Source organism: Rhinoderma darwinii, chromosome 3 (genome assembly GCF_050947455.1).
Source record: "Rhinoderma darwinii isolate aRhiDar2 chromosome 3, aRhiDar2.hap1, whole genome shotgun sequence".
NCBI classification, from domain to species: Eukaryota; Metazoa; Chordata; class Amphibia; order Anura; family Rhinodermatidae; genus Rhinoderma; species Rhinoderma darwinii.
Genome location: NC_134689.1, coordinates 277,059,398 through 277,074,794, shown reverse-complemented (window position 1 = coordinate 277,074,794; position 15,397 = coordinate 277,059,398). Strand labels below are relative to the sequence as shown.

Sequence of the window (15,397 nt, the reverse complement as noted above, 5' to 3'; positions counted from 1 at the left end):
ACTTTTTATTTTTTGTTCGATTGAGAGGTGTGAGGACTTTTTTTTTTGCTGGACGAGCCGTAGTTTTTTTTGGTACAAACAACTTTTTGAGTAGTTTTTCTTTATTTTTTTTGGTACAGCCAAGGTGACCAAAAAAACAGCGATTTTGCAGTTTTAAATGCTGTATTTTTCACGGCGTTCAACGTATGAGTTAAATAATGGTATATTATTTTCACTGAGTCGCTTAAGGGATATAGAACTTGGCAGTCAACGCTGCACTGCCAATGTTTGTATCATAAATATGTCAGCTTATGTAAGATTAATTATACAATATATCAAGAATGTGTGTCTAGTGCTTTCGCACTTTGCATTGACACAAAAGAAATGAAATCTAGTGTGGTAGGTAAAAAAAAATTAACATATCACATATATTCATGTCCAGTTTGTATTTTAGTAGCTATTTTTAATTTTGTATAGGTTTGTAAACTGGACATAGAATATAAGAGATATAGGGGGGGACCAATAACCACCCCCGCAATTGCATGTGGGGATTTGCTCTAAACCTCTTAAATGCGGTGATCGCAATCGACCGCCGCATCTAAGGGGTTAATTGGCAAAATTAGCGGCGATGGGCCGCTGATCGTTAACACGGAGAGCAGGGCAGACACCCTGCACAGTTAACTTCCGCTGCGGTGTAGCCCCGCGGACGTAACTGCACGACCAGGTGTGCGAAGTTACTGTTCACCTGGACGTGCATTAACACCCAGGTGCGCGAAGGGGTTAAAAGACAGTCTAAACAAATCTTTAGACTGTCTTGTTTTAAAAAATCTACAGAAAGCAATTTCAGTACGTACTTTACTCCAACCAATTAGATTTCATCTGCTGAGAATCTTCAATTAGACTGCTCAGCACATTACTAACAGGCACGAAGATATTATAAAATAGGTTTGTAATCTAACTGGATAATCCCGCATACATGTAGGATAGCTTAATCTGTGTCTAGACTGGGATTATGATCGGTAATGCCAGTGCAAGAGAAATTACAAATATATTATAGACATTAAAAAAGGGATATAATAAGTGGTTTTCAAGTAGGACTACACCTTTGATTAAATGCAACAAATAAGTGACATACTAGGCCGTAGCATGTCCTCTGTTACTTTTAAGTATGGCACTGACCCCCTTAGAAGAATATTTGGGGTCATTCACAAATTCATGCTGCCATCAATGAAGTACAATGCCTCTATACTTTGAGCACTCATACTCATTTAACCTGTTTTGGCCTTAGGGCTCAGAGCCCATTTTTCAAATCTGACATATTTCACTTTATGTGGTAATAACGTCGGAATGCTTAAACCTATCCAAGCGATTTTGAGATTGTTTTCTCGTGACACATTGGGCTTTATGTTAGTGGTAAAATTTGGACGATATATTCAGTGTTTATTGGTGAAAAATTGCAAAATTTTGAGAACATTTATAAACAATAGCATTTTTCAGAATTTAAATGCATCTGCTTGTAAAACAGACGTTTATACCACCCAAAATAGTTACTAGTTCACATTTCCCATATGTCTACTTTAGATTGGCATAGTTTTTTGAACATTCTTTTATTTTTCTTGGATGTTACAAGGCTTAGAACATAAACAGCAATTTCTCATATTTTTTCAGAAAATTTCAAAAGCCTTTTTTTTAAGGTACCTGTTCAGTTCCGAAGTGGCTTTGAGCGGCCTATGTATTAGAAACCCCCATAAAACACCCCATTTTGAAAACTAGACCCCTCAAAGTATTCAAAACAGTATTTAGAAACGTTATTTAACCCTTCAGGCACTTCACAGAAATTAAAGCAAAGTAGAAGTGAAATTTGCAAATTTAATTTTTCATGCTGAATTTCAAGGCCTCTTTTTTATTAGAATATATTTTAGGCAGCATGCCAGGTTTGAAGAGGTGTTGAGGTGCCAAAACAGTAGGAATCCCCCAAAAGTGACCCCATTTCGGAAACTACATCCCTCAAGGAATTAATTTATGGTTGTTGTTACCATTTTGACCCAACAGTTTTTACACAGCACGTGAAATAAAAAAAAAAAAGGCTCAGAAGGAAAGGAGCGCTATTTGTTCTTTGGAGTCCAGATTTTGCTGGATTGGTTTTCGGGTGCCATGTCGCATTTGCAGAGCTCCAGGAGGTATCAAAGCAATGGAAACCCACCAGAAGTGACCCCATTTTGGAAACTACACCCCTCAAGGAATTCATTTATGGGTGTTGTGACCATTTTGACCCCATAGTTTTTTCACATAACTTATTTGAATTGGGCTGGGAATTCAAACAAAATTTATTTTTTCCAATAATATGTAGTTTTGGCAGAAAATTTCTTATTTTCACAAGAAATAAAATACCCCATTTTGTTGCCCAATTTGTCCTGAGTGCGGCAATGCCCAATTTGTGGTGATAAACGGACGTTTGGGCCCATGGGAGGGCTCAGAAGGAAAGGACCACCATTTGGCCTACTGGGGATTTTCTGGTGCGAAGTCATGTATGCAGAAGCCCCTGAGGTATCAGTACAGTTGAAACCTCCAAGAAGTGACCCTGTTTTAAAAACTACACCCCTTTAGGCATTCATCTAGAGGTGTAGTGAGCATTTTAACCGGAGACATACACCCCCATAAACTGTAATGTGGGTTCTCACGGGTATGGCAATACCCTCAATGTGGCTGTTATCAGCAGCCTGGGCACACAGCAGGGCTCAGAAGGGAAAGATGAGGGAGATAAGATGTGCGGAGTGCATCAGGGTAAGTAAAACTAGGGTAATTAAAAATCAAGGGATGTATGATACATTTTGAAGCACTCTTTCATATGGAGCCTTAGTTTTTCAGGACAAGTGTCACATTGATATATTGTGTCCTTCCTTATCACAATCTTACAGCAGACTTTGTACCTCTTGCCTTTTTCCTTTCTTGCCAGTTTGGGGAACTTCTCCTGGAAAGTGTAACCCTGGTACAATGCGTGTGGCCCTGCTTCCATAAGTACTGGGTGCCCCCCCTTCTTGGTCCCTAAAGATTAGGTTCTTGATAACCACCTCTTGAAATTCCAGGATAGTTCCCGTCTGGCCTGCACATCGACGTAGCACGTACGGGTTGTACAATGCCATCTGTATGATGTGCCTGGCCAGCTTCTTATACCACACCGCATTGTGCTGTCGGGCTTCAGGACTTGATCTGACAAGTCCACCAATGTACCTATTGTAGTCCAGGGTGCAGTCTAGTTTGGGGGCCTCTGTACTGGTACCTCGTACAGGTACATGGGTACTGGTGTAACATCTCTCTTGTCCTTGTACTTGACACACAATATGTTGCAGCTGGATTGTGCCCTGCTCTCACCCCTTCTGAGTGTTTGCTCAAGCAGAGTCTTAGGGAGGCCTCTTAGATTTCTTCTAGCAGTGCTGCATGCCGCAGTACTTCTGTAAGCGAGGCAGTTGAAGAGTGAGACGCTGGTATAAAAATTATCCAGGTAGAGGTGGTAACCCTGGTCCAGCAGTGGGTGCACCAAATCCCACACAATTTTTGCATTAACTCCCAGTAAGGGGGGGGGGGCATTCTGGGGGCTGAGCACTGGCGTCCTTCCCTTCATATATCCTGAATTTGTAGGTATACACTGATGCACTCTCGCACAGCTTATACATCTTCACGCCATACCTTGCCCTCTTACCCGGCAGGTAGTGGCGGAATTGAAGCCTCCCTTTAAAATGAACCAAGGACTCATCAATAGAAATACACGTCTCGGTGGTGTATGCTTGGGAAAACCGGGCACTTAAAATGTCTAATAGGGGTCTCCATTTATACAAACGGTCAAAACTGGGGTCATCTTGGAGTAGCAAGGCTCATTAGGAGAAGCAAAGTATTGCCTCATTTTTTATTTTTTTTTAGGTTCCAGTTCAGTTCTGAAGTTGCTTTGAGGGGCCTATATATTAGACACCCCTATGAAACACCCCATTTTAGAAACTAGACCCCTCAAAGTATTCACAACAGCATTTAGAAAGTTTATGAACCCTTTAGGTGTTTCACAGGAATTTAGAGCAAAGTAGAGGTGAAATTTACATATTTATTTTTGTTAGAAAATCCTTTTTATACCATTTTTTTCTATAACACAAAAGGTTTTACCAGAGAAACGCAACTTAACTTATTGCCCAGATTCTGCAGTTTTGAGAAATGTCCCACATGTGGCCCTAGTGTGGTAATGGACTGAAGAACCGGCCTCCAAAGCAAAGGAGCACCTAGTGGATTTTGAGGCCTCTTTTTTATTAGGTACCATGTCCGGTTTGAACAGGTCTTGTGGTGCCAAAACAGTGGAAACCCCCCAAAAGTTACCCCATTTTGGAAACTAGACCCCTTGAGGAATTCATTGTAGTTTTCTTGGGGTGCATGCGACTTTTTGATCAGTTTTTATTCTATTTTTAGGTGGCGTGGTGACTAAAAAACAGCAATTCTACTATTGTTTTTTTTATTCAATTTTTTTACAGCGTTCACCGTGCGGTATAAACGACATATTCACTTTATTCTGCGGGGCGATACGATTACGGCGATACCATATGTTTTTAGTTTTTTTTATGTCTTATGGCGTTTGCACAATAAAATAGGTTTTGTAAAAAATCATTCACTTTTTGTGTTACCTTATTCTAAGAGCCAGAACTTTTTTATTTTTCCCATCAAGAAAGCCGCGTGAGGACTTATTTTTTGCGTAACGAACTGTACTGTCGTTTCCATCAGTACCATTTTTAGGTACATGCGACTTTTTGATCTCTTTTTATTAAATTTTTTGGGAGGTGAAGTGACCAAACGATTGTGATTCTGGTACGGTTACATAGTTACATAGTTAGTACGGCTGAAAAAAGACACATGTCCATCAAGTTCAACCAAGGGAAGGGAAAAGGGAAGGAAACATTTCTACACATAGGAGCTAATATTTTTTTGTTCTAGGAAATTATCTAACCCTTTTTTAAAGCCATTTACTGTCCCTGCTGTGACCAGCTCCTGCGGTAGGCTATTCCATAGATTCACAGTTCTCACTGTAAAGAAGGCTTGTCGCCTCTGCAGTTTGAACCTTTTTTTTCTCCAGACGGAGGGAGTGCCCCCTTGTTTTTTGAGGGGGTTTTACAAGGAACAGGATTTCACCATATTTTTTGTATGTGCCATTAATATATTTATATAAGTTAATCATGTCCCCCCTTAGTCGTCTTTTCTCAAGGCTAAATAGGTCTAATTCTCTCAATCTTTCCTCATAACTTAAATTCTCCATGCCCCTAATTAGCTTTGTTGCTCTTCTTTGTATTTTTTCCAACTCCAGGGCATCCTTTCTATGAACTGGAGCCCAGAACTGAACTGCATATTCTAGATGAGGCCTCACTAATGCTTTGTAAAGTGGTAATATTACATCCCTGTCCCGCGAGTCCATGCCTCTTTTAATACACGACAATATCCTGCTGGCCTTTGAAGCAGCTGATTGACACTGCATGCTGTTATTGAGTTTATGATTTACAAGTACACCCAGATCCTTCTCAACAAGTGAATCCGCCAGTGTAGCGCCCCCTAGGACATATGATGCATGCAGGTTGTTGGTACCCAGATGCATAACTTTACATTTATCTACATCAAACTTCATCTGCCAAGTGGACGCCCAAACACTTAGTATGTTTAAATCTGCCTGTAATTCATGAACATCCTCCATAGTCTGAACTATATTACATAGCTTGGTGTCATCTGCAAAAATAGAAATAGTGCTATTAATCCCATCCTCTATATGATTTATAAATAAGTTGAATAATAGTGGTCCAAGCACTGAACCCTGGGGTACTCCACTTATAACCGGGGACCATTCAGAGTAGGAATCATTGACCACAACTCTCTGGATACGGTCCTTGAGCCAATTCTCAATCCAATTACAAACTATATTATCTAAACCTATAGTCCTTAATTTACCCATTAGGCGTCTATGGGGGACAGTGTCAAATGCCTTAGCAAAGTCCAAAAACACAAAATCCACAGCGGCCCCTCTGTCTAGACTTCTGCTTACCTCTTCATAAAAACAGATTAGGTTAGTTTGACAACTTCTGTCCTTAGTAAAACCGTGCTGGCTGTCACTTATAATGCTATTTGTCACATAATCCTGTATATAGTCCCTCAATAGCCCCTCAAACATTTTCCCCACGATGGATGTTAAGCTTACTGGTCTATAATTACCTGGGGAAGACCTAGAGCCCTTTTTGAAAATAGGCACCACATTTGCCCTGCGCCAGTCCCTTGGCACTATACCAGTCACTAGAGATTCTCTGAATATTATGAAAAGGGGGACAGAAATAACTGAACTAAGCTCTTTAAGAATTCTAGGGTGTAACCCATCTGGTCCCGGGGCCTTGTGCACATTTATTTAATTTAATTTAGCTTGGACCATCTCTACATTCATCCAATTCAGTATATCAACTGATATATTAACAGCACTGGCACCGGCTACATCAGCTGCTCTTTCTTCAGTTGTATATACAGAGCTAAAGAACCCATTTAGTAACTCTGCCTTCTCTTGATCCCCTGTGATCAACTCCCCATTACCATTATCTAGGGGTCCTACATGTTCAGACCTGGGCTTTTTTGCATTTATATACTTGAAGAATTTATTTTGAAGGTTTATTATTATTTTTTTTGACGGGGTTGACGGACACGGCGATACCAATTATGTATAGTTTATTTGTTTATTTATCTATTTTTCTTAATAATAAAGGACTGATAAGGAAAAAGGGGGATTTTTACTTTTATTACTTTTAAAACTTTTATTTTCTTATTTTTACACATCTTTTTTTTACTTTATTACTTTGTCCCACTAGGGGACTTGAGGGCAAGAGGCTCTGATCGCTATTCTAATACACTGCACTACATGCGTAGTGCAGTATATTAGAGCTGTCAGCTACTCACTGACAGCAAGAATAGTGGGTCCTGACTTTGTCAGGACCCACTAGGCTTCCGTTGATGGCATAGCCGGACGCCATTGTTTGGTGTCCGGTTGCCATAGTTACAATCGCCGGCCGCTATCGTGTAGCAGGCCGGCGATTGTAGCTTAATCCCTAAAAAGCAGCGTTCGGTATTGAACGCGGCTTTTAAGGGGTTAATCAGCGGGGACACAGCGATCGGTCCCCGCTGTAGGAGCTGCTGTACCAGACAGCAGCTGTCACAGCTCCTGTATGTGTCGGGAGGACGGCCGAAATGGCCATTACTCCCGTGAAGTACTATTAGGTCATGGAGCGCGAACGATACAGATACCATGACCTAGTAGTACGTCCAAGAGCGGGAAGGGGTTAAAAACTTTACCACCACCACTGTACTTCTCTGTGGTGACCAAGCACTTCTCACCGCAGTCCTCCCTCTTGCAACGCTATACATTTTATTTATTTTAAAAGGCTTTATTTTCTTAGTACAAAAACAAGTACAGAAAATAAACAATCCAAAGCTTAAAGCGTAGCTAAACGTTCGCAAAAAAAAAAATATTTAAACTGCTATTATGTCCCTCTATGTGAATACAGGGTGGGCCATTTATATGGATACACCTAAATAAAATGGGAATGGTTGGTGATATTAACTTCCTATTTGTGGCACATTAGTATATGGGAGGGGGGAAACTTTTCAAGCTGGGTGTTGAACATGGCGGCCATTTTGAAGTCGGCCATTTTGTATCCAACTTTAGTTTTTCCAATGGGAAGAGGGTCATGTGACACAAGAAAAACAATGGTGTGCTTGGTTTTAACGTTACTGTATTCTTTCATGAGTTATTTACAAGTTTCTGACCACTTATAAAATGTGTTCAAAGTGCTGCCCATTGTGTTGGATTGTCAATGCATCCCTCTTCTCCCACTCTTCACACACTGATAGCAACACCGCAGAAGAAATGCTAGCACAGGCTTCCAGTATCCGTAGTTTCAGTTGCTGCACATCTCGTATCTTCACAGCATAGACAATTGCCTTCAGATGACCCCAAAGATAAAAGTCTAAGGGGGTCAGATCGGGAGACCTAGGGGGCCATTCAACTGGCCCACGATGACCAATCCACTTTCCAGGAAACTGTTCATCTAGGAATGCTCGGACCTGACACCCATAATGTGGTGGTGCACCATCTTGCTGGAAAAACTCAGGGAACGTGCCAGCTTCAGTGCATAAAGAGGGAAACACATCATCATGTAGCAATTTCAGATATCCCGTGGCCTTGAGGTTTCCATTGATGAAGAATGGCCCCACTATCTTTGTACCCCATATACCACACCATACCATCAATTTTTGTGTTCCAACGGTCTTGGAGGGATCTATCCAATGTGGGTTAGTGTCAGACCAATAGCGGTGGTTTTGTTTGTTAACTTCACCATTCACATAAAAGTTTGCCTCATCACTGAACAAAATGTTCTGTGTAAACTGAGGGTCCTGTTCCAATTTTTGTTTTGCCCATTCTGAGATGCTGCAGCAGCTGGAGTTTGTAAGGGTGCCATTTGTGAGTAGCTAATATCCGCCGAAGGGATGTTGACTGATGCCACTCTCCAGTGACATGCGGCGAGTGCTACGCTGTGGGCTCTTGCTGAATGAAGCTAGGACAGCCACTGATGTTTCTTCATTAGTGACAGTTTTCATGCGTCAACATTTGGGCAAATCCAACACTGAACCAGTTTCACGAAACTTGGCAAGCAGTTTGCAAACTGTAGCATGGGAGATGGGTGGTCTCGTAGGGTGTCTTGCATTGAAATCTGCTGCAATGACCCGGGTACTGCGTTCACCAGACATCAACACAATTTCTATCCGCTCCTCACGTGTTAACCTCTGCAACATGTCAATGGCTGTAAACAAAGAGAAGCTTGTAAATAACTCATGAAAGAATAAAGTAACGTTAAAACCAAGCACACCATTGTTTTTCTTGTGAAATTCTCGATAAGTTTGATGTGTCACATGACCCTCTTCCCATTGAAAAAACTAAAGTTGGATACAAAATGGCCGACTTCAAAATGGCCGACATGGTCAACACCCAGCTTGAAAAGCTTCCCCCCTCCCATATACTAATGTACCACAAACAGGAAGTTAATATCACCAACCATTCCCATTTTATTTAGGTGTATCCATATAAATGGAACACCCTGTACATTACCCCTAGCAATTTTTTTCACTTCAGAGTACCTTTTTTGCAGCTTTTTTACTTGTGAAACCGTCCACGTTTATTTTCTCACACTTCCTGATTCTGGCCGGTTGCTAGGGGCGTGTCTTACTGTGTGTGATGTTACGATTTGTCTGTAGTGAACTCTGAGGTGATCATTACAATACTGTGAGAGTGCACTGAGCTATGCACAGCACAACACAACACATTATATACAGAGATGTGAATATTTCTGCACACTCCAGAGGAAAGCAATCAGAGGTTTTCTTTTCACTTTCCCTGGCAAGTGCAGAGAAGATAAGACAGGACAGCAGGGTGATTAGTGTCTAATCGGTGGGGGGTTCGATCAGTGGGACCCATACCAAACACGAGAAGCGGCAGTCGAGCATGTGCGCTGCAGCTCAAATTGAATTCTAAAGGTACTGCAAAAGATAGCCAAGCGCTGTACTCCGCTATTTACGGCAGTCCCTCAGACTTTGAAAGGAGCCGCAACGCGTATGCTCAAATGCAACACTATTCAAACTGAGGACACGTTGAGTGGATAGGTCATAGGTTTCAATCTTGGGCAAACCCCTTTAGTCCCTTACCTACCAAGGATGCATCTCTTACATTCTTGCAGGGACGCACTACAGTACTCAAGGACGTGTCTGGATATGGCCAAGTCAGTGTCCTAACCTGAAGAGGGCTTTGCACACAAGGCATCCCAGAAATATTGATGTACTGAAACACATTTCCAGAGAGAAATGGTCCAAAATTCCTCCTCAACGTTGTGCAGGTTTTATCGGCAGCTACAGGAAATGTTTGATGGAGGTGATTGCCGCAAAAGGGGGATCTGAATTTGAGGGTTCATTTACTGCACTGTGGATGTTTACTCAATGTGCTCAATAAAGGAGATGATCAGTGCAACGGTTTGTGTGTTATTAGTTTAGCAAGATTGTGTTGTTCTATAATTGAGACTCAGAAAACAATCTGACAACATTATGGTTAGGCCAGGTAATTCCAAAGGGTTTACGTACTTTTTCTTGCAACTGTACACATAGGCGTAAGTGGTATGTATGAACTCTGCAAATATTGAACATTTCATTTCTAGGATGTGTGGGCATCTAATTTTCTGCTAGGGTTACACTTTTAGAAATAAAATTTGGATAATGATGTCTATATGTATAAAGTGCTAAATGGCATTTTAACAAGGTGGCAGGTATCTACGGTCAGAAAATACATGAGTATGGGGGTTTAGTATAATTTTATTCCATTTTGTAATTTAGGTTTTATTTGTACATGTCAAAAGTGTGAAAAAAGTCCTCACTACCAGAGGTACAAAATATCCCAAAACCCTGGCAGCAGAGGGTTACACAGGACCTATCACTTACAGGGAAGCCAAAATATAAAGTCTCTCAAACATACATAATTAGGAAAATTAAAAAATGTCCGCTCTTATTTAGTGATAAAAATTTTGTACCTTTAAGAGCTAGACAACTTCAGCTGAAGTCCTCTCTGAACGGACAGCAGTGAGTAGGAGACATGGACTGCTCCGTGAGGTACAGTCCCATGTAGCAGGTCTGCATGCGGCCGAAAACCCGAATCACTTGCAGTGAGCAAAGGCCACAAAATCTTCCGGACGTTCACCACAGCACGTGGGCTTGGTTTCGACTGTCGCTACGTGGGACTGCACCCCGAGACTTCCTGCTTCTAAACTGGGATTCAGCTCTGTGCTACTATCTTACTTCACGCTGGATATACTAATATTAGCAACAATGTAAGGCCTTATTCACACGACCGTGTTATACGACCGTGCTACGCGCGTGATTTTCACGCGTGTCGCATTGACCCATGTTAATGAATGAGGCCGTTCAGACTGTAAAACTCACGACATGTCCTATATTTGGCCGTGTTTCGCGAAGCACGCACCCATTGAAGTCAATGGGTGGGTGCAAATCGCGCTCGGCACACGGAAGCACTTCCGGGTGCCGCGAGTTATGCGCGCTACAGTAGTAAAATAAATGAATGAAAACAGAAAAGCACCACGTGTCATAATGATGCTGGCTGCGCGAAAATCACGAAGCCGCGCACCATATGCTGATGCCACACGGACCTTTTGCACGCGCAAAACGAAGCGTTTTCTGAGCGCGCAATAGGGAGATGTCCGTGTGAATAAGGCCTAAGGGGACTCTCCTATAGAAATATGGAGGAGGAGGAAGAGACTAGAACAGGCAGCAATAAATCCTGTCACAGCTTTCTCCTAAGGGTATGTTCACACGGACTATTTTCGGCTGTTTTTCGGGCGTCTTTGCCTCCAAACATCTGCCCATTGATTCCAATGGAAAAACCGGCGCTCTGTTCCAATGAGCCGTTTTTTTACGCGGCCGTTTTGAAATATGGCCTCGAAAAAGAAGTGCAGGTCACTTCTTGGAACGTTTTTGGAGCCGTTTGTCATAGACTTTATTACAAACGGCTCCAAAAACAGCCGTAAAAAATGCTACGAAAATCGTGAGTGGCTTAAAAATCATCTGAAAATCAGGAGCTGTTTTCCCTTGAAAACAGCTCCGTATTTTCAGACATTTTTGAGTTTGTATGTGAACATACCCTTAGGCTGTATTCACACAACAGGGTCCGAGTGTCGGTATTTCAAGGCGGTTTTGCATGCATTCCGGGCCGTGTTTGCATTTTTAACCCGTTTTTTCACCTGTCCGTTTTAAAAAAAAAGGATGAATTTCATTTGTAAACTTTTTTCCACACGCTTCCCTCTGGATAATGCCATAGACAGCCCCCCCTGTAGGTAATGCCACACAGCCCCCCCTGTAGGTAATGCCACACAGCCCCCCAGTAGGTAGTTCTACACAGCACCCATTTACATAGCCACCCCCCATAGATGGCACCCCCCCCTTCCTTCCTGTAGGGGACCGTTCCAGGAGGACTTCACTGTCCATATATGGACAGTGAAGTCAGGAACTTCTCCTGGAGCGGAAACACTGGCCACATCGCCGGGAATTCCGTTTCAGGAGTAGGGGAACGTGCCAGGACGCTTGCTGTGCTTTAAGTCTCACACAAACGTTACCGAAGTGTCGGGATTGTGAATAGACATCGCGTCCTGGCTGGAATCGATGTCTATTAACTGTCAAGACACTTCAGTAACGTTAATGTGTGAGTATGTGACTGCACATCATGATCTAGCAAGACCACTATGTGCTGAGAACGTGAATGGAGAAAAGTGTATGACGCTGATGCCCAGTTGGGCATTAAGAAAGTCATTAGCATAAATCTAAAATAGGTCATAACTCCCTCAAAATTGATCGTTTTTTTAAATAAAAAACACTGCTGTGATCTACATTACAGCGCCGATCCCATTATGTAGAAGGGCATTTATAATGAGCCTCTAAGTAGTTTAAAAAAACAAATAACATGTAAAACCTCGGATTGCAGTTTCATATGAAACCGTTCTAGGAACATTTTCTAGGATTGCTTTTTATCTTTGTGTAAAAAAAAAAACTATGTATTTTTGGGGGATGTGGCTCAGAGCCAAGGTGGCTTGGCCTGGCAGCATGGGTGCTTTTGGACCTCTGTGTTGCTCCCTCTGCAGGTGCGATGTTGCGGTAGCCATGCGGGGCTGCAACTTATATAGTGGGGACCTCATTTAAAGAGGTTGTCGTGAAGTGGCCTTATACAATTTGATCAAAATGTTACCACGGAACCTCAAGTTCATGTTTTATACAAAAAAAAAATGGCTTAGTAGCCATAGATCAATGTGTATATTGTAGATGTGCGGTCCATGTTTCCGTTGTTATTATGAATAAATTTATCACATAGTGTTGCAGTTCTATGTGATCACTAAAGTGATTTGTTTAAAGAGAATATCTTACTTTTAATAACCTCTCTCTTAGGCCTTATTCACACGAACGTGTGCGTTTTGCGCACGCAAAAAATGCTGCGTTTTTTTGCCCGTTGCAGTTCTGTGTGTCATCAGTGTTGGCTGCGTAATTTTCACGCATATGCCATCCTTATGACATGCGGTTTTGAGGTTTAGAAAAATAAATGGAGGAAGTGCTTTTATTTTTTCCTTCATTTCTTTATCTACTGTTGTGCAAATCACGTGCGACACATGGAGGTGCTTCCGTGTGCTGCGTGTGATTTTCACGCACCCATTGACTTCAATGGGTGTGTGATGCGCAAAAAATGGCCAAGTATAGGACATGTCGTGAGTTTTACGCAGCGGACATACGCTGCGTGAAAATCACGGACTGTCTGAACGGCCCCTTTGACTAACATAGGTCCATTCGTGTGAATAAGGCCTTAATGGCATAAGAGAAGGAGGAATAAGGAGGATTAAGAAATGTGACTTTCACAGAAGAGTAAAAGGCTATTGCAAAAACAGGAACCATGATTAAAGGCAATGACTGCGTTAACTAGATGGATTACCATGGCAATTAAATATTTTACTCACCAAAATGCAGTCCACTTTTGACTGTATGGATTTGCTAAAGAAAGGAAAAAATAAAAAAGTTAGTTCAACTCATAATAATGAAACTGCAAAAAACCACAACCTCCAACCAGTAATAAATATTTCTAGTGTGACCTGTGTACTGCTGTACAGAAGTCATTATCACGCTGCCGTTAAGGTGGACGATAACTGTAAGGCCTTATGCACACAAACCTGTATTGCGGCCAGCATAGTTCTGTATGAAAGACCGCGTTTTCTACTAAAAGGATTGAAAACCATATTTCTATTGGACATCACAGGCCTATGTACAAATGGATTTCCCTTTTCTTTATTTTGAAAAAAAAATCTATATACTGATATATTTGTATACGCAGGTATATGCATTGCCCCACTGAAATGAATTAACACCATATTCGCTAATACGCATGATGCCTAAAAAACATAGGTCACGAGACACTAATATTAGGATGTATATATAAGACAACCTAAGATATGTAAGCAGGTAGAAAGGAGCGATTTGAATTTGAAATTTGTTGTCCATTAGGATGCATTGTCAAATGAAAGAAAATAGACAAAGTGATTCTCTCTCTTTGTATGCTATGGAATATCAAATCTAAAAATGTAGTTGCTTATTTTTAGTAGCAGAGGCATTAAAAATGAATGAATCTTCTCAGCGAGAAGCTGAGCGCTAAGGCACTTGGCGGAGAGGGCACCGACACCTTTATTAGCAGAACGTGGATGGAAGCTTTTGGCTGATGCACCCTTAGATCATGTTACAGATATTCCCAAATCTGTTGCACTATAGTACAATGTAAGTGAATGAGATGTTAAACCTCATTCAATAATAGTGTAAAGAATAAGCAGTGGATCCTAAGCAAGCTGTGTTGTATGCAATGGATGAATTCTGCAGCCAAATGTGCACCGAAATCCTCCTGTAAAACCCCAAGCACACGACAATTTTGATCCGTAATTCCAGTCCGTAATTGCGAATCAAAACACTGATTTATTCATTTCTATGGCCCACGGATACCTTTATGGGAAGGTGTCCGGGCTGTAGAAATTATCCACACAAAAATAGGACATGTCCTATTTTTGGATTTTACAGACCGTGCTCCTATACTTTATAATGGGACGCAAATGCGCGTAACTGTCCGCGGCCAGTCGTGCACGTAATCACGGACCATGATTACGGCTGTGTGCAGGGAGACTAAACCATTCAGATTCTGTAGAAAATTTTTCATGTGTGTTCTACAGCGTATATACTTTGTGTGCACTTAGCATAATCCCTTTCTACCAGCTTCTGAGGGCAACAGCTGCTGCTACCACATCTGCCCCATGGCTGCATCTAAAAACAGACACAGACAATAATACTTAGAGCACAAACAAGACCCTCAGTCAAAAATGGGACAGTGAAATCTACAGACTGTAAACATACAATACTGCAAGCCTTAAAAAAGTTGCATTTTCCTCCAATGATCCGCACAGCTTGGGTGACAATGTTCAGACAACGAGAAAAATGCAGTTGCACCCAGAAATCGCGAAGGCTCTGTTCACATCTGCGTTGGGGTCCCGTTCGGACGTTCCGTCGGAGCTTTCCGTCAGAACGGGACCCTGAACAGACACGAACGGAAACCAGAGGTTGAAATCAGGTGTCCATGGTTTCCGTTGGTCTAACTGTGCACCGGATCCGTAGGTTTGCCGGAAGTAATAGCGTAGTCGACGGATACAGTGCACAACATAGACAAATGGAAACCATGGGCACTGGATCAGTCACCATTGAAATCAATGGTGATGGAAACGGAAACCTCTGGTCTTCG

At 41.8% G+C, this 15,397-nt stretch overlaps 1 protein-coding gene across 1 annotated transcript in view; it reads right to left on the bottom strand.

Moving 5' to 3' along the window:
* Positions 1-15,397, bottom strand: part of RFX7 (regulatory factor X7) — a 113,889-nt gene that overhangs the window by 40,545 nt on the left and 57,947 nt on the right. The window contains exon 2 of the mRNA XM_075857965.1: positions 13,584-13,617. Coding sequence (XP_075714080.1) covers positions 13,584-13,617 — 34 coding nt within the window. The remainder of the gene's footprint in view (positions 1-13,583; positions 13,618-15,397) is intronic.